Consider the following 24,407-nt stretch of genomic DNA (forward strand, 5'->3'; position numbering starts at 1 on the left):
AATTTGTGAATCAGAAGATTGACCTCAGTAGTCGTATTACATTCAATTGTGTTAAATGGTTTGTTACCGAACACATTAAATCCCAAATCCTACAGGTACTGGTTACTTTTTTGTATTAGTAAAATGATTTATAAAAGTCATCATTTTTAGTAATTGTGTACAGTGTGATTTTTAGTAGTATAGCTTCTATATTTTGATACTTGCATAAATAGAATATTTAATTTATGCTGAAAATAGTGAAAAGTGCACAAACACTCATTGGGTTATTTTCACCAAAAAGACCAACTGAATCATTCACTGTGAGCAATCTCATGGGAGATCTGATTTAGAAAATAGTCAAACAGCGACTTCAACCTTACATAGACAATCCAGAGAAATGGAGACTGTGCACAAATTTGCTGCCGCGTTCCAATATTGCAACAGTGGCTGCACTTCAAAAGGCTGTAAAGTACTTTGGGACGTACGGAGGTTGTGAAAGGTGCAATATAAATGCAAGTTCTCTCTTCTAACTACAGATAGTGAGTAAGAAAGGTCTGCACAGGGTGATTCACAGAGCACAAGTGAGCATTAGCAGGGGCAAGTGAAAAGTTCAGCTCAAGAAATGACAGGTAAGCACAAGCAATTTCTAAACGTATTAGACTGCCTGCCAGGGAGCTGCTGCAACACATCGGCGATGGTGAAGGAGTCCGCTACCAACTTATGTGGGGTTCTGATACATGGCATAGACACTCTGCTTTCAACCATGGAGCATGTGCAGCACGGTGGCATAGTGGTTAGCACTGTTGCCTCACAGCGCCAGGGACCCGGGTTCGAATCCGGCCTCGGGCGACTGTCTGTGTGGAGTTTGCACATTCTCCCCGTGTTTGCGTGGGTTTCCTCCGGGTGCTCCGGTTTCCTCCCACAGTCCAAAGATGTGCGGGTTAGGTTGATTGGCTATGATAAATTGACCCTTAGTGTTAGGGGGATTAAATACATGGGGTTACGGGGATAGGGTGGGATATGTGTTGGTGTAGGGGTTACGGGGATCGGGTGGGATATGTGTCGGTGCAGGCTCGATGGGCCGAAATGGCCTCTATCTGCACTGTGGGGTTTCTGTGATTCTGTGATGTGGTCACTTCAATGGGCGTTGAAGCTGGGCCCTCATTGAGGGAGTCTGTAGCACTAGTAGTAGCATTTATGAGGGGTGTACATGCTGAGGCCATGCAGGCTCTTGGTCCACCATCTCCTCTGCCTGGAACAAGGTGGAAGACCGAATGGACAGAGGGTTCAATTAGATGACAGATCTCCGACAGTCTGCTCTCCTGCAGATCAGAACAGCAGCCTGATAGCAGGGGCAGTCGTGCAACATGTTGCCCTCTCATGACCACAGCAGGCCTGCATCTTGGAAATGCCCACAAATAATGCCTGCCCTGGCGCCAGCTGCAACAGACCGCCCCAGCTGCAGCTGGCCCCCCTCATGCCTGAGCTCCTATAAGTTGTTGACCATGAGCATAAAAACACATCAGCATAAGAAATTGGAGCAGGAGTAGGCCATATGACTCCTTGAGCCTGCTCCACCATTCAATAAGATCATGGCTGACCTTCAATGTCAATTACACTTGCCAGCCTGATCCCCATATCCCTTGATTTGCTTAGAATCCAAAAATCTATCAATCTCAGCCTTGAATATACTCAACGACTGAACACCCACAGATCTCAGGGGTAGAGAATTCCAAAGATTTACAACCGAGTGAAGAAATTTCTCATTTCAGTCCTGAATGACTGACCCTTTATCCCGAGACATTGCCGCTTAGTTCTGGACTCTCCAGACCGGTGAAACAGCCTCTCGGCATCTACCTTGTCAAGCCCTCTCAGAATCTAATATGTTTCAATGAGATCACCTTTCATTCTTCTAAACAACAGAGAATACAGGCTCATTCTACTCAATCTCTACTCATAGGACAATCCCCTCATCCCAGGAATCAATCTAGTGAATCATCATTGCACCCTCTCTAAGGCAAGTATTTCCACCCTTAGGTACGGATACCAAAATTGTACACAGTACTCCAGCTAAGGTCTCACCAAAGCCCTGTACAATTGCAGCAAGACTTCTTTACTCTTGCAACCCCCTTGCAATAAAGGCTAACATACCATTTGCCTTCCTAATTGCTTGCTGTATCTGCATGTTAACTTTCTGTATTCCATGTACAAGGACACCCATATCCCTCTGAGCATAAACATTTAATTGTTTCTCACTTTTCCCCACATTATACTCCATCTGCCACCTGCTTGCCCAATCACTTAACTGGTCTATATCCCTTTGCAGCCTCTTTACACCCTCCTCACAATTTAATTTCCCACCTACCTTTGTATCACCAGCAAACCTGGATACATTACCCTCGATCCCCTCATCTAAGTCATTGATAGATTATAATTAGTTGAGGCCCAAGCACTGATCCTTGAAGCACCCCACTAGCAACAGCCTGCTAACCTGAAAATGACCCATTTATTCCTATTCTGTTTTTATTACCCCCAACCCCATGTGCAACAACCTTTCTTGTGGCACTTTATCGACTGCCTTTTGAAAATCCAAATATACTACATCCACAGGTTCCTCTTTATCTACCCTGCTAGTTACATCCTCAAAAAACAATAATAATTTTGTCAAACATGATTTCCCTTTCATAAAACCATGTTGACTCTGCCTAATCATATTATGATTTTCTAAGTGCCCTGTTACCACTTCCTTAATAATGGATTGCAGCATATTCCAGACGACTGATGACAGGCTAAAGTTCCCTGTTTCTCTCTCCCTCCTTTCTTGAATAGCGATGTTACATTTGCTATCTTCCAATGCACTAGGGAATTTTGGAACCTATGCATCCACTATCTCTGTAGCCACCTCTTTTAGAATCCTAGGATGTAAGCCATCAGGTCCAGGGGATTTGTCGGCTTTTAGTCCCATTAATTTCTTCAGTATTTTTTCTTTACTAATATTATTTACTTTAAGTTCCTCACTCTCGTTAGACCCTTGGCTCCCTACTATTTCTGGTATGTTTTTGTGTCTTCTACTGAGAAAACAGATACAAAATACTTATCAGCCTCTAAGGGACCCACATTTACTTTCGCTACTCTTTTCCTTTTTACATACACAATCTGTTTTTATATTTCTTGCTAGGTTACTCTCATATTCTACTTTCTCTCTCGATCAGTGTAGGCTGTGGCTCAGTTGGTAGCACTCCCACCTCTGAGTCAGAAGGTTGAGGGTTGAAGTCCCATTCCAGAGACTTGAGCACAACAATCTAGGCTGACACTCCAGTGCAGTACTGAGGGAGTGCTGCACTGTCAGAGGTGCCGTCTTTTGGATGAAACATTAAACAGAGGCCCTGTCTGCTCTCAGGTCGACGTAAAAGAATCTATGGCACTATTTTGAAGAGGAGCAGGGGAGTTATACCTGGTGCCCAAGCCAATATTGATCCCTCAATCTACATCTAAAAATCCCAGATTATCTGATAATTATCACACTGCTGTTTGTGGTGTGTGCAAATTGGCTGCCGCGTTTCCTACATTACAACAGTGACTACACTGGATGTAAGTACTTCATTGGCTGTAAAGCGCTTTGGGACGTCCGGTGGTCATGAAAGGCGCTGAATAAATGCAAGTCTTTCCTTCTATCAATTTTTTGGTCATCCTTTGCTGGTTTCTAAAACTCTCCCAATCCTCAAGCTTACTACTCTTCCTGGCAACATTATAAGCCTCTTCTTTTAATCTAATACTATCCTTAACATCTTCAGTTAACCACAGATGGATCACTTTTCCCGTGGAGTTTTTATTTCTCAACCATTCGTTGAGAATTATGAAATACTTCTTTAAATGTTTGCCATTGCTTATCTACCGTCAAGGCTTTTAATCTCATTTTTCCATCTACCTCAGCCAACTCGCCCGATATCAATGTACTGTAATTGGCTTTATTTAAGTTTAATACTCTAGTTTTGTATTTAAGTACATCACTCTCAAACTCAATTTGAAATTCTATCATATTATGATCACTCTTCCCCAGAGGATCCCTTACTATGAGATTACTAATTAACCCTGTCTCATTACACAAGACAAGATCTAAAATAGCCTCTTCCTTGGTTATTGTATTGTTCTTAGAAACTGTCTCGAATCCATTCCATGAACTCGTCCTCCAAACTAGTTTTGCAAATTGATTTATCCAGTCTATATGCAGATTAATGTTCCCCATGATTATTGCATTACTTTTGTGACAAGCTTCCCTTATTTCTCGATTAATACTCTGTCCAACAGTACAGCTAGTGTTAGGGGGCCTATAAACTACTCCTCACCAGTGCCTTCTGCCCCTTGTTAATTCTTATCTCAACCCATACTTATTCTACGTCCTGCTCTTCTGAGACAAGATCCTTACTCACTACTATCCTCACGTCATCCTTTATTATCCGGGCTAAACCCACCCCCCCCACCCCCGACCGGCCCACCTCCACGGACCCTTTTCCATTTTGTGTGTCTTTTCAAAATATCAAGTTCCTTGGAATATTTAGTTCCCAACCTTGGTCACCATGCAACCATGACTCGGTGATGGCTATTAGATCAAAGTCACTGAATATGTTTAAGAAGTAGATAGATTTTTAGACATAAAAGGCATCAAGAGGTATGGGGAGAGAGCGAGAATATGGTATCGAGAGGGTCAGCCATGATCATATTGAATGGCGGAGCAGGCTCGAAGGACCAAATGGCCTACTCCTGCTCCTATTTTTCTATGTTTCTAAACTCATTTATCTCTATTTGTGCCAGTAATTCGTCCACCTTGTTACAAATGCTCCATGCATTCAGATAAAGCGCCTTTAATTTTAACCTTGTAGCATTTTTTCCTGATTTGACCTTATTCACTGATGTACTATTGCCGTTAAACTCTCTGTCCCTTCCGGTCACACTCTGTCTATCTTTACCCAAATCGCTACACTGCTCGATGGCCTTGACTTTTCTCTATAGATTTATAAATTTCCCCTCACCTGAACCCTCCCCCACCCTAGTTACTCGATTCGCCAGGAGGTTTGCTAGTGTTGTTGTGGAGGTTTGCTAGGGCTGTTGGGGAGGGTTTAAACTAATTTGGCAGGGGGCTGGGCACCAGGATGTAACATTAGAAAAGGGAAATAAAGTGTTCAAAGGATTGGGAGAGGCAGAGAGCACCAAAGTAAGAAAAAGTAAGGTATTAGGTGGGCTTAAACTAAGAGAATACAGGATGGTCTAAGATGGGTTTACAGTGTATGTATGTGAACACACGAAGCGTAGAAAACAAGGTAAGTGAGCTGTGCAGGCACAAATAGCCACATGGGAATATGATATCGTGGCAGTAACTGAGACCTGGCTCAAAAAAGGCAGGACTGGGTATTAAATATTCCTGGTTATAAGGTGCTCAGGAAAGATAGGGAAAGAAAGATAGGAGGTGGAGTGGCAGTATTGGTTAAGGAGAACGTTACAGTGCTGGAGAGGGAGGATGTCCTAGAGGGGTCAAGGACAGAATCTATCTGGCGTGAGTTAAAAAATGACAGAGGTGCCATTGCACTACCAGGTGTATTCTATAGACCACCAAATAGTGTGAAAGATATGGAGGAGCAAATTTGCAGAGAAATTATCGAGAGGTGCAAGAACTATAGAGTAGTAATAATGGGGACTTCAACTATCCTAATATAGACTGGGATCGTAACAGTGTTAAGGGCAGAGAAGGGGAAGAATTTCTGAAGTGTGTTCAGGAGAACTATCTTGATCAATATGTTTCCGGCTGACAAGGGAGGAGGCACTGCTGGATCTAGTTCTGGGAAATGAGGTAGATCAAGTGGAGCAAGTGTCAGTAGGTGAACATTTAGGGAACAGTGATCATAGTATCATAAGGTTTAGATTAGCAAAGGAAAAGGACAGGGAGCAATCTAGAGTAAGAATGTTTAACTGGGGGAAAGCCAATTTCAGTGGGATGAGAACTGATCTGGCCCGGGTAAACTGGAATATGAGGTAAACGAATATGATTTGATTGGGATTACAGAAACATGGCTCCAGGGTGGCCAAGGCTGGGAACTCAACATCCAGGGGTATTCAATATTCAGGAAAGATAGGCAAAAAGGAAAGGGAGGTGGGGTAGCATTGCTGGTTAAAGAGGGCATTAACACAATTGTAAGGAAGGATATTAGCTCTGATGATGTGGAATCTGTATGGATAGAACTGAGAAATACCAAGGGGCAGAAAACGTTAGTGCGAGCGGTATATAGACCTCCAAACAGTAATGCGGAGGTTGGGGGTGGCATTAAAAGGGAAATTAGAGAAGCGTGCAATAAGGGCACAGCAGTCATTATGGGTGACTTTAATCTACATACAGATTGGGCTAACCAAATTAGTAACAATATTGTGGAGGAGGAATTCCTGAAGTGTTTACGGGATGGTTTCATGGACCAATATGTCGAGGAATCAACTAGAGATCAGGCCATCTTAGACTGGGTATTATGTAATGAGAAAGGATTAATTAGCAATCTTGTTGTATGAGGCCCCTTGGGTCAGAGCGATCATAATATGATAGAATTCTTCATTAAGATGGAGAATGAAGTAGTTGACTCAGAGACCAGGGTCCTGAATTTAAATAAAGGAAACTATGCTGGTATGAGGTGCGAGTTGGGTAGGATTGATTGGGGAATGTCACTCAAAGGGTTGACGGTGGATAGGCAACGGCAAACATTCAAAGACCGCATGGATGAACTACAGAATTTGTTCATCCCCGTTTGGCATAAAAATAAAACAAAAAAGGTGACTCAACCGTGGCTAACGAGGGAAATTAGGGATAGCCTAAGATCCAAGGAGAGGGCATATAAATTGGCCAGAAAAAGCAGTAAACCTGAGGATTGGGAGCAGTTTAGGATTCAACAAAGGAGGACCAAGGGATTAATTAAGAAGGGGAAAATAGAATATGAGAGTAAGCTTGCAGGGAACATAAAAACTGACTCTAAAAGCTTTCATAGATATGTAAAGAGAAAAAGATTGGTGAAGTCAAGCGAAGGTCCCTTGCAGTCAGAATCAGGGGACTTTATAATGGGGAACAAAGATGGCAGACCAATTAAATACATATTTTGGTTCTGTCTTCACAAAGGAGGACACAAATAACCTCCCAGAGATGTCAGGGAACATAGGGTCTGATGAAAGGGAGGAACTGAAAGAAATCAGTATTTGTAGGGAAATGGAGTTAGGGAAATTGACGGGATTGAAGGCCGATAAATCCCCAGGGCCCGATAATCTACATCCTAGGGTACTTAAGGAAGTGGCCCTAGAAATAGTAGATGCATTGCTGATCATCTTCCAACATTCGATGGAATCTGGAACAGTACCCATGGATTGGAGGGTAGCTAATGTTACCCCACTATTCAAAAAAGGTGGTAGAGAGAGAAAACAGGGAATTACAGACCGGTAAGCCTGACATCGGTAGTGGGGAAAATGCTAGAGTCCATTATAAAAGATGTAATAGCAGAGCACTTGGAAAACAGTGACAGGATTGGACAAAGTCAACATGGATTTACAAAAGGTAAATCGTGCTTGACTAATCTACTGGAATTTTTTGAGGATGTAACTGGTGAAATAGATAAGGGAGAACCAGTGGATGTGGTGTATTTGGACTTTCAAAAGGCTTTCGATAAGGGCCCGGATAAGAGATTAGAGTGTAAAGTTAAGGCACATGGGATTGGGGGCAAGGTATTGACTTGGATAGAGAACTGGTTGGCGGACAGAAAGCAAAGAGTTGGAATAAACGGGTCCTTTTCCGAGTGGCAGGCAGTGACTAGTGGGGTACCGCAGGGAGCAGTCCTTGGATCCCAGCTATTCACAATATATATTAATGATCTAGACAAGGGAACTAGATGTAATATCTCCAAGTTTGCAGACGACACAAAGCTGGGTGGGCGTGTGTGCTGTGAGGAGGATGCAGAGAAACTCCAGGATGATTTGGACAGGTTGGGTGATTGGGTAGAAGCATGGCAGATGCAATATAACGTGGATAAATGCGAGGTTATCCACTTTGGTGTCAAAAACAGGAAGGCAGATTATCTGAATGGCAATAGATTGGGAGAAGGGGAAGTGCAACGAGACCTGGGTGTCCTTGTGCACCAGTCGCTGAAGGTAGGCATGCAGGTGCAGCAGGCAGTTAAAGCGGCAAATGGTATGTTGGCCTTCACAGCGAGAGGGTTTGAGTTCAGGAACAAGGATGTCTTGCTGCAGTTGTACAGGGCCTTGGGGAGACCACATCTCGAGTATTGTGTGCAGTTTTGGTCACCTTATCTGAGGAAGGATGTTCTTGCCATGGAGGGAGTTCAGCGAAGATTCACCAGGCTGATACCTGGGATGGCAGGAATGGTGTATGAGGAGAGATTGGGTCGATTGGGCTTATACTCGCTGGAGTTTAGAAGAATGAGAGGGGATCTCATTGAAACTTATAAAATTCTGACAGGACTGGACAGACGAGATGCAGGAAGAATGTTCCCGATGGTTGGGGAGTCCAGAACCAGGGGTCACAGTCTAAGGATAAGGGGTAAGCCATTTAGGATAGAATGAGGAGGAATTTCTTCACCCAGAGAGTGGTGAACCTGTGGAATTCTCCAGCACAGAAGGCAGTAGAGACCAATTTATTAAATATATTTCAGAAGGAGTTGGATATATTTCTTAAGGCTAATGGGGTCGAGGGATATGGGGAGAAAGCAGGGACAGGGTACTGAATTTGGATGATCAGCCATGATCGCATTGAATGGAGGAGCAGGCTCGAGAGGCCGAATGGCCTACTCCTGCTCCTATCTTTTACGGAATCAAACATCGGCAGGTAAAACTGTAATGAACAATGGGCTGCATTTAAAGAGGAAATTGTTCAGGTACAGTTGAGGTACATTACCACTAGGGGGAAAGGCAGGGCAAATAAAGTCAGGGCTCCCTGGATGATGAAACAGATAGAGAATATGAAGAAGCAGAAAAAGAGCACGTGTGACAGATGTCAGGTTGCAAATATATCTGAGAATCAGGCTATATATAGAAAGGTCAGAGGAGAAGTGAGAAAGAAAATAAGAGGGACAAAGAGAGGGAATGAGAATAGAATGGCAGCCAACATAAAAGGTAATCCAAAAGTCTTCTATAGGCATATAAATAGTAAAAGGGTAGTAAAAGAGGTGGGGCTGATTAGGGACCAAAAAGACCTATACATGGAGGCAGAGGGTATGGCTGAGGTAGTAAACAAGTACTTTGCATCTGTCTCCACCAAGGAAGAGGATGCTGCCATAGACATAGTGAAAGAGCAGGTAGTGAAGTCACTCGATAGGATAAAAATTGGTAAAGAAGAGGTATTAGAAAGGCTGGCTGTACTTAAAGTAGATAAATCACCAGGAGCGGATGGGATGCATCCTAGGATGCTGAGGGAATTGAGAGCCGATATCGCAGAAGTACAGGCCATAATATTCCAATCCTCCATAGATACGGGGGTGGTGCCAGAGGACTGGAGAATTGCAAATGTTATACCATTGTACAAAACAGGGTGTAAAGATAAACCCAGCAACTACAGGCCAGTCAGTTTAACCTTAGTAATGGGGAAGCTTTTAGAAACAGTAATCAGGGACAAAATTAACAGTCACTTGGATAGGTGTGGATTAATTAAGGAAAGACAGCACGGATTTATTAAAGGCTGATCGTGTTTAACCAACTTGATCGAGTTTTTTGATGAGGTAACAGAGGGGGTTGATGAGGGTAATGTGGTTGATGTCGTGTATATGGATTTCCAAAAGGCATTCAGCAAAGTTGAAGCCCATGGAATAAAAGGGACAGTGGCAGCATGGATACGAAATTGGCTAAGTGATAGGAAACAGAGTAGTGGTCAACGGTTGTTTTTCAGACTGGCGGAAGGTATGCAGTGGTGTTCCCCAGGGGTCGGTTCTAGGACCACTGCTTTTCTTGATATATATTATTGACTTGGACATGGGTGTACAGGGTACAATTTCAAAATTTGCAGATGACATAAAATTTTAAAATATAGTGAACAGTGAGGAGGGAAGTGATAGACTTCAGGAAGACAGACAGGTTGGTGAAATGGGCGGACACGTGGCAGATGAAATTTAACACAGAAAAGTGCGAAGTGATACATTTTGGTAGAAATAATGAGGAGAGGACATATAAACTAAATGGTACAATCCTAAAGGGGGTGCACGAACAGAGGGACTGGGAGGTATGTGTGCACAAATCGTTGAAGGTGGCAGGGCGGGTTGAGAAAGCAGTTAAAAAGGCTTACGGGATCCTGGGCTTCATAAATAGTGGTATAGAGTATAAAAGTGTGGAAATTATGATGAACTTGTATAAAACACTGGTTCGGCCCCAACTGGAGTACTGTGTCAATTCTGGGCACCACACTTTAGGAAGGATGTGAAGGCCTTAGAGAAGGTGCAGAAAAGATTTATGAGAATGATGATTCCAGGAATGAGGGACTTCAATTATGTTGATAGACTGGAGAAGCTGGGGTTGTTCTCCTTGAAGCAGAGAAGATTGAGAGGAAATTTGATAGAGGTGTTCAAAATCATGAGGGGTCTGGACAGAGTAGATCGTGTGAAACTGTTCCCTTGGTGTGGAGATGCCGGAGTTGGACTGGGGTGGACAAATGTAAGAAGTCACACGACACCAGGTTATAGTCCAACAGCTTTATTTGAAATCACAAGCTTTCGGAGCGCTGCTCCTTCTTCAGGTGAAGTGGAGAAATGCATAAAGACACAGCTTATATAGTCAGAGAATCATGTCAGATGTTTACAGGTAACCTTTCCAACTGCCATTTATCACACCTCGGCAGAGAGATAATCACAGCAGTCAAAGGTGTGAATGGTGTCCAAACAGGTCAGTCAGGGAAACATTACATCAAAGAACAATGAGGTGGGGTCACAAGGGGTCAAATATTGCAGATGCTGGGGTCTGTATGAAAAACAAAAAAAGACAAAAAACATTTTTTTTGGCTGGAAATCACAGCAGGTCCGGCCGCATCTGTGTGGAGAGAACAAGCCAATGTCGACTCGAGTCTGGATGACCCTGCATCAGGTGGGGTTACATGTAGCGTGACATGAACCCAAGATCTCGGTTAAGGCCGTCCTCATGGGTGCGGAACTTGGCTATCAGTTTCTGCTCGACGATTTTGCGTTGTCGTGTGTCTCGAAGGCCACCTTGGAGAATGCTTACCCGAAGATCGGAGGCTGAATGTCCTTGACTGCTGAAGTGTTCCCCGACTGGGAGGGAACACTCCTGCCTGGTGATTGTTGCGCGGTGTCCGTTCATCCGTTGTCGCGTCTGCATGGTCTCGCCGATGTACCATGCTCCGGGGCATCCTTTCCTGCAACGTATGAGGTAGACAACGTTGGCCGAGTCACATGAGTATGTACCATGTACCTGGTGGGTGGTGTCCTCACGTGTGATGATGGTATCTGTGTTGATGATCTGGCATGTCTTGCAGAGGTTGCTGTGGCAGGGTTGTGTGGTGTCGTGGTCGCTGTTCTCCTGAAAGCTGGGTAATTTGCTGCGAACGATGGTCTGTTTGAGGTTAGGCGGCTGTTTGAAAGCGAGTAGTGGAGGCGTGGGGATGGCCTTAGCGAGGTGTTCGTCGTCATCGATGACATGTTGAAGGCTGCGAAGAACATGGCGTAGTTTCTCCGCTCCGGGGAAGTACTGGACGACGAAGGGTACTCTGTTGGTTGTGTCCCGTGTTTGTCTTCTGAGGAGGTCTATGCGATTTTTCGCTGTGGCCCGTCGGAACTGTCGATCGACGAGTCGAGCGTCATATCCCGTTCTTACAAGGGCGTCTTTCAGTGTCTGTAGGTGTCCATCGCGTTCCTCCTCGTCTGAGCAGATCCTGTGTATTCGCAGGGCTTGTCCATAGGGGATGGCTTCTTTAACGTGGTTAGGGTGGAAGCTGGAGAAGTGAAGCATCGTGAGGTTGTCCGTGGGCTTGCGGTAGAGTGAAGTGCTGAGGTGTCCGTCTTTGATGGAGATTCGTGTGTCCAGGAATGAGACTGATTCTGAGGAGTAGTCCATGGTGAGTTTGATGGTGGGATGGAACTTGTTGATGTTATCGTGTAGTCTTTTCAGTGATTCTTCGCCGTGGGTCCATAGGAAGAAAATGTCGTCGATGTATCTGGTGTATAGCGCTGGTTGGAGATCCTGTGTGGCGAAGAAGTCTTGCTCGAACTTGTGCATGAAGATGTTTGCGTATTGGGGTGCGAATTTGGTCCCCATGGCTGTTCCGTGTGTTTGGGTAAAGAACTGGTTGTCGAAGGTGAAGACGTTGTGGTCAAGGGTGAAGCGGATGAGTTGTAGGATGGCGTCTGGAGATTGGCTGTTGTTGGTGTTGAGTACTGAGGCTGTCGCAGCGATGCCGTCATCGTGGGGGATACTGGTGTAGAGTGCCGAGACGTCCATCGTGGCGAGGAGTGTTCCTGGTTCAACTGGTCCGTGGGTGCTGAGCTTCTGTAAGAAGTCTGTAGTGTCGCGACAGAAGCTGGGGGTTCCCTGTACGATGGGTTTCAGGATGCCCTCGACATATCCAGAGAGGTTCTCACACAGGGTTCCGTTGCCTGATGCGATAGGACGTCCAGGTGTGTTGGCTTTGTGTATCTTTGGGAGGCAGTAGAAGTCTCCCACGCGGGGAGTACGTGGGATGAGAGCATGTAGGATGCTTTGAAGGTCTGGATCGAAGGTTTTGATCAGTCTGTTGAGTTGGCGGGTGTGTTCTTTGGTCGGATCTGCGGGTAACTGTCTGTAGTGTTCCTGGTTGTCCAGTTGTCGGTATACTTCTTTGCAATAGTCCGTTCTGTTCTGTATGACGATGGCACCTCCTTTGTCTGCTGGTTTGATGACGATGTTGCGGTTGGTCTTGAGAGCGTGGATGGCGTTGCGTTGTGCTCGGGTGACATTCTGGACTGTCTTGTGAGTGCGGCTGATGAATCTGGCGTTGATGCATCTCCTGACAGCTTGAGCATACATGTCAAGCTTAGGGCAGCGACCCTCCGGAGGGGTCCAATTTGACTCTTTCTTCTTCGGTTGCTGCACTGCGGATCCCTCTGTCTGCTGTTCCGGATCATTGATTGTCTCATTGGGTTCGCTGCTGACATCTTGGGATTTGTGGAAGAATTCCCAGAGCCTCATTCTCCTGATAATTCCTCTGTGTCTGCTGCGAGACCGATGGGGTCCATTTTGGTGGTGGGGCAGAAATTGAGCCCTCGGCTGAGAACTTCAATTTCGTCTGGTTGAAGGGTGTGGTCGGACAGGTTGACGATGGATTTCCCTGTGGTTTCAACCGTGGTACCGGAGGAGGCTTGGTTGCTGCTGCTGGTGATGCCAAGTTCCTCAAGCTTCCTGTTCTTGGTGTGCATGTAGGTAGCGTAGTTCCGTTGCCTTGTTTGTTTGGCGGTGTCTCGTAGCTGGTCTGCTGCGTCCTGAGCACAGGCTGAGAACATGGACTCCATCTCGGTTTCGACGTCTGCTGTAGAGCTGGTGTACGAGATGGTTGAGGAGTGTGCGAGAGGTACGACGGCAAAGTCTCTCAGCGTAGTCTGTGTTGTAGGTCGACTTGAGTGGGTTCGTGATCTGTAGTCCTTTCGGGTTCCCTTTGGCAGAAGGGTCGAGAACCAGAGGACACAGATTTAAGGCGATTGGCAAAAGAACCAAAGGCGATGTAAGAAAAAACTTTTTTACGCAGCGAGTGGTTAAGATCTGGAATGCACTGCCTGAAAGGGTGGTGGAGGCAGACTCAATCTTATCTTTTGAAAGGGAGTTGGATAAGTATCTGAAGGAAAAAAATTTGCAGGGCTACGGGAAAGGGCAGGGGAGTGGGACTAGCTGAGAGTTGGCACGGGCTCGACGGCCGAATGACCTTATTCCATGCTGTAACCATTCTATGATTCTTTGATTCCCTCTTTCCCCAGTACTGGTGCCGGTGCCCCACGAATCAAAACACCTGTCTCCCACACCACTCTGAGCCACACATTCAACTCTCTGTTGTGTTTGACCCTATGCCAATTTGCACGTGGCTCAGGTAGTAATCCAGATTATTACCTTTGAGGTTCTGCTAATTAATTTGGGCGCTAGCTCCTCAAACTCCCTCAGCAGAACCTCGTTTCTAGTTCTACCTATGTCGTTGGTTCCTATGTGGACCGTGACAACTGAATCCTCCCCCTCCAAGCTTTTCTCCAGCTGCAAAGAGACACGATCTAAAAGAGCCTCTTCCCTGGTTGGTTCCACAACATATTGTTCTAGGAAACTGTCTTGAATACATTCCATGAACTTGTCCTCCAAACTACTTTTGCCAATTTGATTTGTCCAGTCTATATGAAGATTAAAGTCCCCCACAATTATTGCATTACCTTCTCAAAGCCCTCGACTAGCCACAACAGCCTTTCATCTGCCATGCTGAAGTCACAGGGGAACATCTTGTCGAATTACCTTGTAGAAGCACCAAAGTCGGTAAGAAAGCACTTAAGACAGGCTATATGGGGTCACAGGCGCCCTCCAGGCTGAAAGACGGTAGGTCCAATGGAGAGAGGTGTCTGTTTTCGGGCTCGGGGGGGGGGGGGGGGGCGGGGGCGGGGGGCGGCGGCGGGGGCGGGGGAAGGAGGTCCGGTGCGTCAGCGGCCCAGGTTGTTTTTTCTGGAACCTGGAGGTGCAATCCTGCTCCTCCCGGCTTCACAAAAAGGAATTAAAACTTATCTGCTATGCTCCTCTTTGGCTGGATCGCCAGTCATTACATTGTGAATTGGCACAGCCCAGTACTGTACTAAACTGGCAATCAGGGTCCTATGTACATCATAGATTAAAAGGGCCTACCGCCTGACACAGTTGGGCGCTTCAGCTGCCCAGCGGTAGGCCCTGAAGATAAAGATGGCCATACCATCAGCAGGAACGCGGTGGTAAGTCATTCCCCACTATTTTGGGGGCATTACTGCCCTGTTTCCACTGACCGGGAGGTGCAAAATCTTCCCCTGTGCATGCAGTGTTCTTGGTAAACATGTAATGTCAAGTGACATGAAAATCAATGTTAGTCTTTGGGCACTTGCCGTTTATTCTTGGGTGGACGGACTGGGACAGATATTGGACATGAATGTTAATGCAGGGGAGAAGGGAAGGTTCAGCTGAAGTGCCCTGCAATGAGTTGTTGGAGACTAGTTCTTCCTGCAGGCAGTTGGAGTCCTCACCATCTTCATCAACAGTATTCTCGCTCATCACGCTGAAGGTCCTCATCCAATGTGTTGTACTTGTTACAGAGCAAAGTTATGCAGCATACAGCAAACCACTATCATAAGGGAAACTCTTCATGGCCTGTATTGTAGAAAGCCACCAGACCTGTCTAGGCAGTGGAATCGTAGCTTGAGGACTCCAATGGTCTGCTTGATGAGGACTCTAGTTGAGCCATGAAACTGATTTGTTGCGCAGTTCAGCCACTGAGCGTGGATTTCTGAGGAGTGATGACTCAAGTGTGCAGGGAATAACTGTGTTCCCCAAGCAGCCAGCCTCTCACCTGCTGTGCAGGGGAAAAGAGTGGCAGGGGATGGAGGATTGGCATAAGATTAAAGCATCATGGCAGCTGCCTGGAAAGCAGGCACAGACCTGCATGATGAGCTGCTGATTACACACCAGTTGCACATTAACGGAGTGTAAGCCCTTGCAATTCATGATGGCAATGGTGTTATCTGGAAAAGCTAGCAGGGAGATGTGGGTGCAGTCAATGACGCTCTGAACTTGGGGGAAGTCTGCAAATAACAACAACAACTTGCATTTATATAGTGCCTTTAACGTAGTAAAATGTCCCAAGGCGCTGCACAGTAGTATTACAAGACAAAAAATTTGACACCGAGCTACATAAGGAGAAATTAAGGAAGGTGACCAAAAGCTTGGTCAAAGAGGTAGGTTTTAAGGAGCGTTTTGAAGGAGGAAAGAGAGGTAGCAACACGGAGAGGTTTAGGTGGGGAATTCCAGAGCTTAGGGCCGAGGCAACAGAAGGCACAGCCACCAATGGTTGAGCGATTATAATCAGGGATGCTCAAGCGGGCAGAATCAGAGGAGCGCAGATATCTCGGGGGGGTTGTTGGGCTGGAGGAGATTAAAGAGAAAGTAGGGTCGAGGCCATGGAGGGATTTGAAAACAAGGAAGAGAATTTTGAAATCGAGGCATTGCTTAACGGGAAGCCAATGTAGGTCAGTGAGCACAGGGGTAATGGGTGAACGGGACTTGGAGAGAGTTAGGACATGGGCAGCTGAGTTTTGAATGACTTCAAGTTTACGTAGGGTAGAATGTGGGAGACCAGCTGGGAGTGTTGAATTGAATTGAATTGAATTGGAGTGACTTGGAATAGAAACATAGAAAAATAGGAGCAGGAGTAGGCCATTCTGCCCTTTGAGCCTGCTCCGCTATTCAATATGATCATGGCTGATCCACTATCGCAATACCATATTCCCGCTCTCTCCCCATATCCCTTGATGCTTTTTGCTTCTAGGAATCTAACTATCGCCTTCTTAAATATATTCAGTGACTCGGCCTCCACAGCCTTCTGTGGTAGAGAATTCCACAGGTTCACCACCCTCTGAGTGAAGACATTTCTCCTCATCTCAGTCCTAAATATTCTACCCCGTATCCTGAGACTGTGACCCCTCGTTCTAGACCCCCCAGCCAGGGGAAACATCCTCACTGCATCCAGTCTATCTAGCCCGGTCAGAAATGTATACGTTTCAATGAGATCCCCTCTCATTCTTCTAAACTCTAGTGAATACAGGCTTAGTCGACCCAATTTCTCCTCATACAACAGTTTTGTCATCCCAGGAATCAGTCTGGTGAACCTTCACTTCACTCCCTCTATGGCAATATATCCTTTCTTAGGTAAGGAGACCAAAACTGCACACAGTACTTCAGGTGTGGTCTCACCAAGGCCCTGTACAACTGTAGTAAGGCATCCTTGCTCCTGTACTCAAATCCTCTTGCAATGAAGGCCAACATACCATTTGCCTTCCTAACTGCTTGCTGCACCTGCATGTTTGCTTTCAGTGACTGGTGTACAAAGACACCCAGGTCCCTTTGTACATCAGCATTTCCCAATCTATCACCATTTAAATAATACTCTGCCTTTCTGTTTTTCCTACTGAAGTGGATAACTTCACATTTATCCACGTTATACTGCATCTGCCATGTATTTGCCCACTCACTCAACTTGTCGAAATCGCCTTGAAGCCTCTTTGCATCCTCCTCACAACCCCACCTAGTTTCGCGTCGTCACCAAACTTGGAAATATGACATTTGGTTCCCTCATCCAAATCATTGATACATATTGTGAATAGCTGGGGCCTAAGCACTGATCCCTGCGGTACCCCACTAGTCACTGCCTGCCACCCCGAAAAAGACCCATTTATTTTTACTCTCTGTTTCCTGTCCGTTAGCCAATTTTCAATCCATAAGGTACCGCGTAGTCGACTCATGACTAAGGCAAACCATGTGGAGTCGGGGACAAGTAGCAGAATGAATAACAAACTGGCTACAAAACAGAAGAGAGTAGAGGTTAAAGGTAGTTACTCAGACTGGCAGAAGGTGTATTCCAAAGGGATTGGTGCTGGGACCATGGTTATTCACGATTTACATAAATGATTTGGACTCAGGAATCAGAAGTACAATTTCAAAATTTGTGGATGACACCAAATTGTGGGGGTATAGTTAATACGGAGGAACACTGCAACAAAATACAAGATGTTAACAAACTTGCAGAATGAGTGTGTAAATGGCAAATTAATTTTAATATAGATAAGTGGGAGGTGTTACTGTAAGGAGGCCACATACTGCTTGGAAAATGGGGTAGAGGAGCAAAGGGATCTATGGGTACAGATTCACAAATCATTAAAAGTAGCAACGCAGATTCATTTCTAGTGGAATAGAATTCGAGAAGTTATGTTAAACTTATATAGGACCCTGGTTAAATCACACAGAGTACTGCTCAATTCTGGTCTCCATAATTATAAAAAATATATAGAGGCACCGGAGAAGGTTTACAAGGATGATACCAAAACTGACAGGTTATAACTATCAGGAAAGACTGAACAGGCTGGGGTGCTTTTCTGTAGAAAAGAGAAGGCAGAGAGGTGACCTGATAGCAGTCTTTAAAATTATGAAGGGGTTCGATAGGGTAGATGTAGAGAAGATGTTTCCACTTGATAGGGTGAGATGAAGGTGAATTTCACTCCAGAGTGTTCATTCACTAGCAAGCAAGGCCTTTGCCATCCAGAACCTTGTGGATAATTGAACTGACATCCTAGGTTTGACAGAAACTTGGCTCCTGGGTGGTGACACCTTGCCCCTTACCGAAGGCTTTGGACTTGGCTATACTGTTCACTATCTCTGCTGCCCAAACCACCACGGTGGTGATGGCATGGCCCTTATTACCCAGATACATTTTAGCATCTCTCCCTACTCTTCTGGCACCATCTTGAGTACCTCAATCTGTTCTACCCATCTTGCCTCTTCTTTAAAATCCTCATTGTCTGATGCCTTTCCCAGCCCCACCCAGAGTTTCTCCCTTGTTTTCTCCCTCAGTTTCTGCACTAAACGACTCCTCATCCTCAGTGACTTCATACGAAAGATACATACACAGAAGTTACAAAATGGAAACAGGCCATTCGGCCCAATGTGTCAGTGTTTACCCCCCATGTGAATATAAAGTTCTAATCACATTTACCTACCCTTTTCAACCCCTTGTCCTTCATCGAACTATCCACTCTAACCTTGATATAGTTTCTGCCTCACCCACTAAGCCTGGAAGTGAATTTCACATAGGGTTTGTTACATATTTGTTAATCTGTTAATTTTCAACAAACATTACATCAAAAACAGACACTCAGTTGCTGTGTGGTGATACAGCATAAAAAGAAAGGCTTGCATTTATATAGTGCCTTTCACGACCTCAGAACATCCCAAAGTGCTTTACAGTCAATGAAGTACTTTTGAAGTTTAGTCATTGTTGTAATGTAGCAAACATAGCAGCCAATTTGCGCACTGCAAGATCCCACAAACATCAATATAATAACCAGATAATCTGTTTTTAGTGATGTTGGTTCAGGAATAAATATAACTCCCCTGTTCTTCTTCAAAATAGTGCCATGGGATCTTTTACTTTTGCCCGAGAGGGCAGACGGGGCCTCAATTTAACGTCTCATCTGACAGACGGTGCCTTCGACAGTCCAGCACTCACTCAGTACAGTACCGAAGCATCAGCCTCGATTATGTGGTCAAGTCTCTGGAGTGGAACTTGAACCCACAACCTTCAGACTCAGAGGCGAAGCTGACACCTGAAGCATATTGAAGCACCAACATACAGGTTACATCAGTAGTGGGATGCGGGTTCTGCTACTACACCAGTTAAAGTTAAAGAGAAAGGACAAGGCAATAGTGCAAGGTAGCGATAGGGGTAATGATAACCAGAGTGTGACAGGAAGGGACAGAGCGTACAAGCATAAGAGTGCACCAGCAAATAGGGTCAGAGTACAGAAAAATGGTAAAAAGACAAAATTAATGGGTCTTTATCTCAATGCATGCAGCATTCGTAACAAGATCGATGAATTAATGGCACAAATAGAAATAAATGGGTATGATCTGATAGCCATTACAGAGACGTGGTTGCAAGGTGACCAAGGCTGAATATTCAGGATTATTTGACATTTCGGAAGGATGGGCAGAAAGGAAAAGGAGGTGGAGTAGCTCTGTTAATAAAAGATGAGATCAGTACAGTAGTGAGAAATGATCTTGGCTTGGAAGATCAAGATGTAGAATCCGTTTGGGTGGAGATAAGAAAGCTTTTGGCCACCTGCCCTAATTTATCCTTATGTTGATCGGTGTCAAATTTTTTGTCTTAAAATACTCCTGTGCAACACCTTGGGACGTTTTACGACATTAAGGGTGCTACATAAATACAAGTTGCTGTTGTTGTCGTCCCATCTGTATCCACGTGATTAGTTTGATTTTATTCAAGATGGTGCACTCGAGACCAATCGCGTTCAAATCTCTAATCTGCTGTTGGATTAACACGGGTAGAGATGCAATTATTAACCCAAGTGTGTTTCAACAATCCATGTTAATTCAGTTCCCTCCCTTGCACACAGTAACTTCTTCAAACCAGTTTCCTCCGACAGTGTCAAGAGCACTCATTGTTTGAACAAAATATTTTTAAAAGAAGAGAAAGATAAAAAGAAAAGATGCATTAAAGTTAATTATACTTCTTTGCAATTAAGATTTTGAAGCAATGCTGATGGCGAGACCTCCTTCGTGAAGTTTACATATACTACAAGGTGCGAAGAACACAAATATATTAAAAGGTTCGGCTAATATAAAGTCTTACCTCACGTTCTTCCTCTTGTTCTTTTCGAATCTGTTCTTGACGCACCTGCTCTGCTATTTCTCTTTCCTGTGCTTCTCTCTGATTTATAATAAATAAAATTGGAATTTAAACACATTAAATTGAAAGCAATTTAACATATCACTTAAAAAAAAAATGGACAGTTCAAGGGCATTGTTTTATCTTTACAAGTTCCATTTCTGACTTGATAAGTAGATCACAAAAGGTACATATATTCCTTGACAACATTTTTAATTTTACTTAATGGACATATATTTCTAATACAAAAAGATGAAGTGTCCTCTTGATTGCACCGTTTGTTTAAAAGAAGTGCTGGAAAAATCCCAAAGCTGAAACAGTGGAGAGCAGCTTTCAATAAATCCAGACAACAAGAACAATTTGCATTTATTTAGTGGCTTTAACATAGTAAAACATCTCAAGGTGCTTCACAGGAGCGTTATCAAATAAAATTTGACACTGAGCCACATATTAGGACAGATGACCAAAAGCTTGGCCAAAGAGGTAGGTTTTAAGGAGCGCCTTAAATGAGGAGAGACAGAGAGAGAGTCTGGAGGTTTAGGGAGGGAATTCCAGGACTTAGGGCCTGGACAGCTGAAGGCACAGCCACCAATGGTGGAGCGATTAAAATTGGGGATGCACAAGAGGCCAGAATTGGAGGAGCGCAGGGATCTTGTAGGGTTCTAGGGCTGAAGAAGATTACAGAGATAGGGAGGGGCGAGGCCATGGAGGGATTTGAAAAAAAGGATGAGAATTTCAAAATCCAGGCATTGCCGGACCAGAAGCCAATGTAGGCCAGAGAGTACAGGGGTGATGGGTGAACGGGACTTGGACCAATTATTTATCCTTACTGTGCCATAGGCAATTTACTTTGTTTGGATGCAACCAATTTGCAAACCTTACAGACAAGTTAACTCTTGCTGCAGGAACTTTTCCTGGTTGGCAGTCATGTCAACCTTCTGGCAGGCAGTGATTTTGAAAAGATCCTTTGGATCTGGTTTTCAGCCAAGTCAGAAACCAATTTTCCCAATGTGGATACCTCCTCCAAAGTGAATGGTGGAATATGGGAGACTGAGAAAAACAAATAAGTAAACTTTTTAATGTTCAAGATATAGAATAGGGCACAAAGGAGCATCAGAGAGACATAACATATCATGGTCACAGTCACACAGAATGTCTTTGATCAAGGCAGTCTGAGTACAGAGGGAAGGATGGAAGTCAGATTGAAGGGATTCATACAGGGGGTGGAGAGGGAGGTGGACATAGAGTCGGATGGAAATGCTGCTTTCCAGGACCCGAGAGGAAAGGGACGTTGGCGATTGGCTGATAGTTGGAGAGGACACAGGGTTTCAGGTAAACTTTTGTTTGTTGTCATTGTACAGAAGTTAAGATCCAAGTAGCATTATTACTGCAATACCTGTATTAAGGTTTATTTCAGTGTCAGCCTAAGAAGACTGGAATAGCCCTGTACCCGCCAGTAGATTAAGGGTTCATGACCCTGAAGTCTTTCTAATGGTCCTCTATTATCTTGTTCAGTAATTGCAATACAATAAATCTAAGATGCTGCACCATTCACTGCTTTGATTGAATTGTGAAATGAACAATAACTGACCAAAGCTGCAAAGATTTCAACACATTCTTGGATCAAGAACACTAAATCACTTAAGCCATGTGCTCAAAGCTCAAACAATAAAATGCTTGTCCCAAAACCCACTGTAATCAGTTAAACTGGGATCAAAATGAAGGTGTTTTTCTATTTGTATTTAAACAAGGAACTAAACTGGAACATTTACATTTTTTAATTCAAGATCACTCTTCATATCTGTTTCTGCATCCAGTAAAAACTTTGAGTTAGAAGCACCAGCATCTAATTTTTGATGAAAATTTAAAAGAAATATGGTGTTTATTCTTAGTTAATATATAAATCATTTTTCAATAACCTGTTTTAAAGCCTATACTGATAAATGTGAAATCAGTCTAAAAAGAAGCAATTTCGCAAAAATTTGTATCTGGGCACTCTGACTAAAAGTCTAATGTTCTGCTATTAGAAATACTGAGCCGCATCTCTCCTGGTGAAATAAAGAATGCCCTACCACAGAGGTCAGCCTAATATCATTTAAAAACAATTATTTGAAGATCTTAAATCCAGTTGAAATATAATCCTATCAGATACCGGTAAAATGGATTAATAACAGGCGTGAACAAACCTTAGCTCGATCTGCTTCTAGAGAAACTCTGTACGCCTCATCTTGTTCTCGTTTCACCCTTTCTCTTGCTTCACGTTCATCCTTATAAAAGTAACACGTTGAACAAAATTAGTTGGTAACCAAAAACATACTTTGCTTAAAATTCTTTATTTGGTTCAGTACTATGGGCCTGCCCTGTACTGAGATTTGTGAGCAGTTTAATCTCTCGATTTGCAGTCAGAATGTTTTAAATGATTAGAAATAATGAGTTTCAAAGACAAAATATATTGTAGCAGATCCACTACTAATTGACATAACTAGAATAGCACAGATTTTCTCTGGATGAAATTAATATAAAAATTCCCACACAGCAAACGTGCCATTCTGTAATTACTGTGCTTCTCTTGATGTGTCTAGGAGGCATCCAGCTTCATTATGGCAGAATATGAAAGCAAAGTTACACCGAAGTGCAAAGAAGTACCCTGAAAATTGTTCTATTGTCCAGTTGTAGATGCAATTAATGTCCTTAATGGCTCACTGGAATCATAAACTATAGAAAATGACTACAAGATTCCATTAAAACAAAATGGTTGGCAATAAAAAGCAGATGGAAGACATTTTATATTTGTTTTAAAGTGTAAATGTTTCTTATGGTATGGCTGCATTCCAAAAAAAGCCAAACCAAATAAAACATATCTTATCTGCAACAATCTGACTCATTAAAGTATAAAATATAGACGATGACCATTTGGGCACATCAATCCCACTCCCCCCATGACTATCTACAATTTACCACATCCAATTAACCTCATGAGGGAGATGACCAGCCTTGAAGAAAGTGGGTCAGAGATAAAGCTCTCCCCAATCCTGGTAACATTGAGCATTATTACTGATTCACTGGCCCGGAGTTTGCGGTTGTAATGACGGTGAAACCGTCAGCGTTCGCCGTCATTACTCCTCTGAAACTGACAGCAAGTTGTAGAGATAGCGCATGCGCACATAAACGCAGAAATCCAGAAGTTGCTGTCAGTGATTCCACGTTTCTCCATAGGGTGCGCTGTTGAACTCCCCGGAGCCAGGAATCTTTGAAAAAATCACTGAACTGACGAGAACTTAAGCTTTTACTCTGTAATATCATTCTTAAAAAACCCTGAAAAAGTTGAGCTTTCTTGAATGAGGTGCAACTGGGTTTTTAATGGCGTATGGATTCATATTACTGAACAACTGTTATGGCCCCAAAAAACTAATTTTATATTTGTGGTATGTCAAATTTTAAAAATTTCATGGCTTTTAATACCATAATTTTTTTTTGGTATTTAAATTTTTTTAAAATTGTTTATGATATTTCAGCTTCTACCTTAATCCCATGTGCATGTCCCAATCTTTATTTTGCTGTCTAATTTGATTAATTACGTGAAGGAAAATCAGTGCATTTTACTTCCTGGTGTTCTGTCTGTGAGAATTCTTCAGTGTGATTGGCTACTTCTCCAGCTTGATGACATCACTGTTGCTGGACGTTGGAGATGCCCTAGACTTGACGCCAGCATGAAATCAATGTTGGGTGAGCTGATATTCATGCTGCAGAGATCGCTAGATCTTTGTGGGCAGCTTTCTTGGAGGTCAGCAGCAAGCGCACTTGCTTCACCGCTGATTGCAAATTCCGGGCCAATACTGTTCAGTCACCATCTGCTATGCAGGTACCAAGTCAAAGGTAGTACAATTTCAAATAAAAACAATTTTATGACTCACTCTTGGCCTTGTTCTATTGTAAAACTGACTGTTGTCCTTTTGCTTTTGTTCAAAGAACA

The 24,407-nt window shown here is 43.8% G+C and overlaps 1 protein-coding gene across 3 annotated transcripts in view; it reads right to left on the bottom strand.

Moving 5' to 3' along the window:
- Window positions 1–24,407, bottom strand: part of faf1 (Fas (TNFRSF6) associated factor 1) — a 499,151-nt gene that overhangs the window by 49,501 nt on the left and 425,243 nt on the right. For all 3 annotated transcript variants that reach the window (XM_085982899.1, XM_085982900.1, XM_085982902.1), the window contains exons 16-17: window positions 22,621–22,701; window positions 20,399–20,476 (exon numbers count right to left, since the gene is read on the bottom strand). In XM_085982899.1, the coding sequence (XP_085839025.1) occupies window positions 20,399–20,476; window positions 22,621–22,701 (159 nt within the window). The remainder of the gene's footprint in view (window positions 1–20,398; window positions 20,477–22,620; window positions 22,702–24,407) is intronic.

This window comes from Somniosus microcephalus, chromosome 3 (genome assembly GCF_052327205.1).
Source record: "Somniosus microcephalus isolate GS21.2 chromosome 3, FLI_Smic_1.0, whole genome shotgun sequence".
Taxonomy (NCBI): domain Eukaryota; kingdom Metazoa; phylum Chordata; class Chondrichthyes; order Squaliformes; family Somniosidae; genus Somniosus; species Somniosus microcephalus.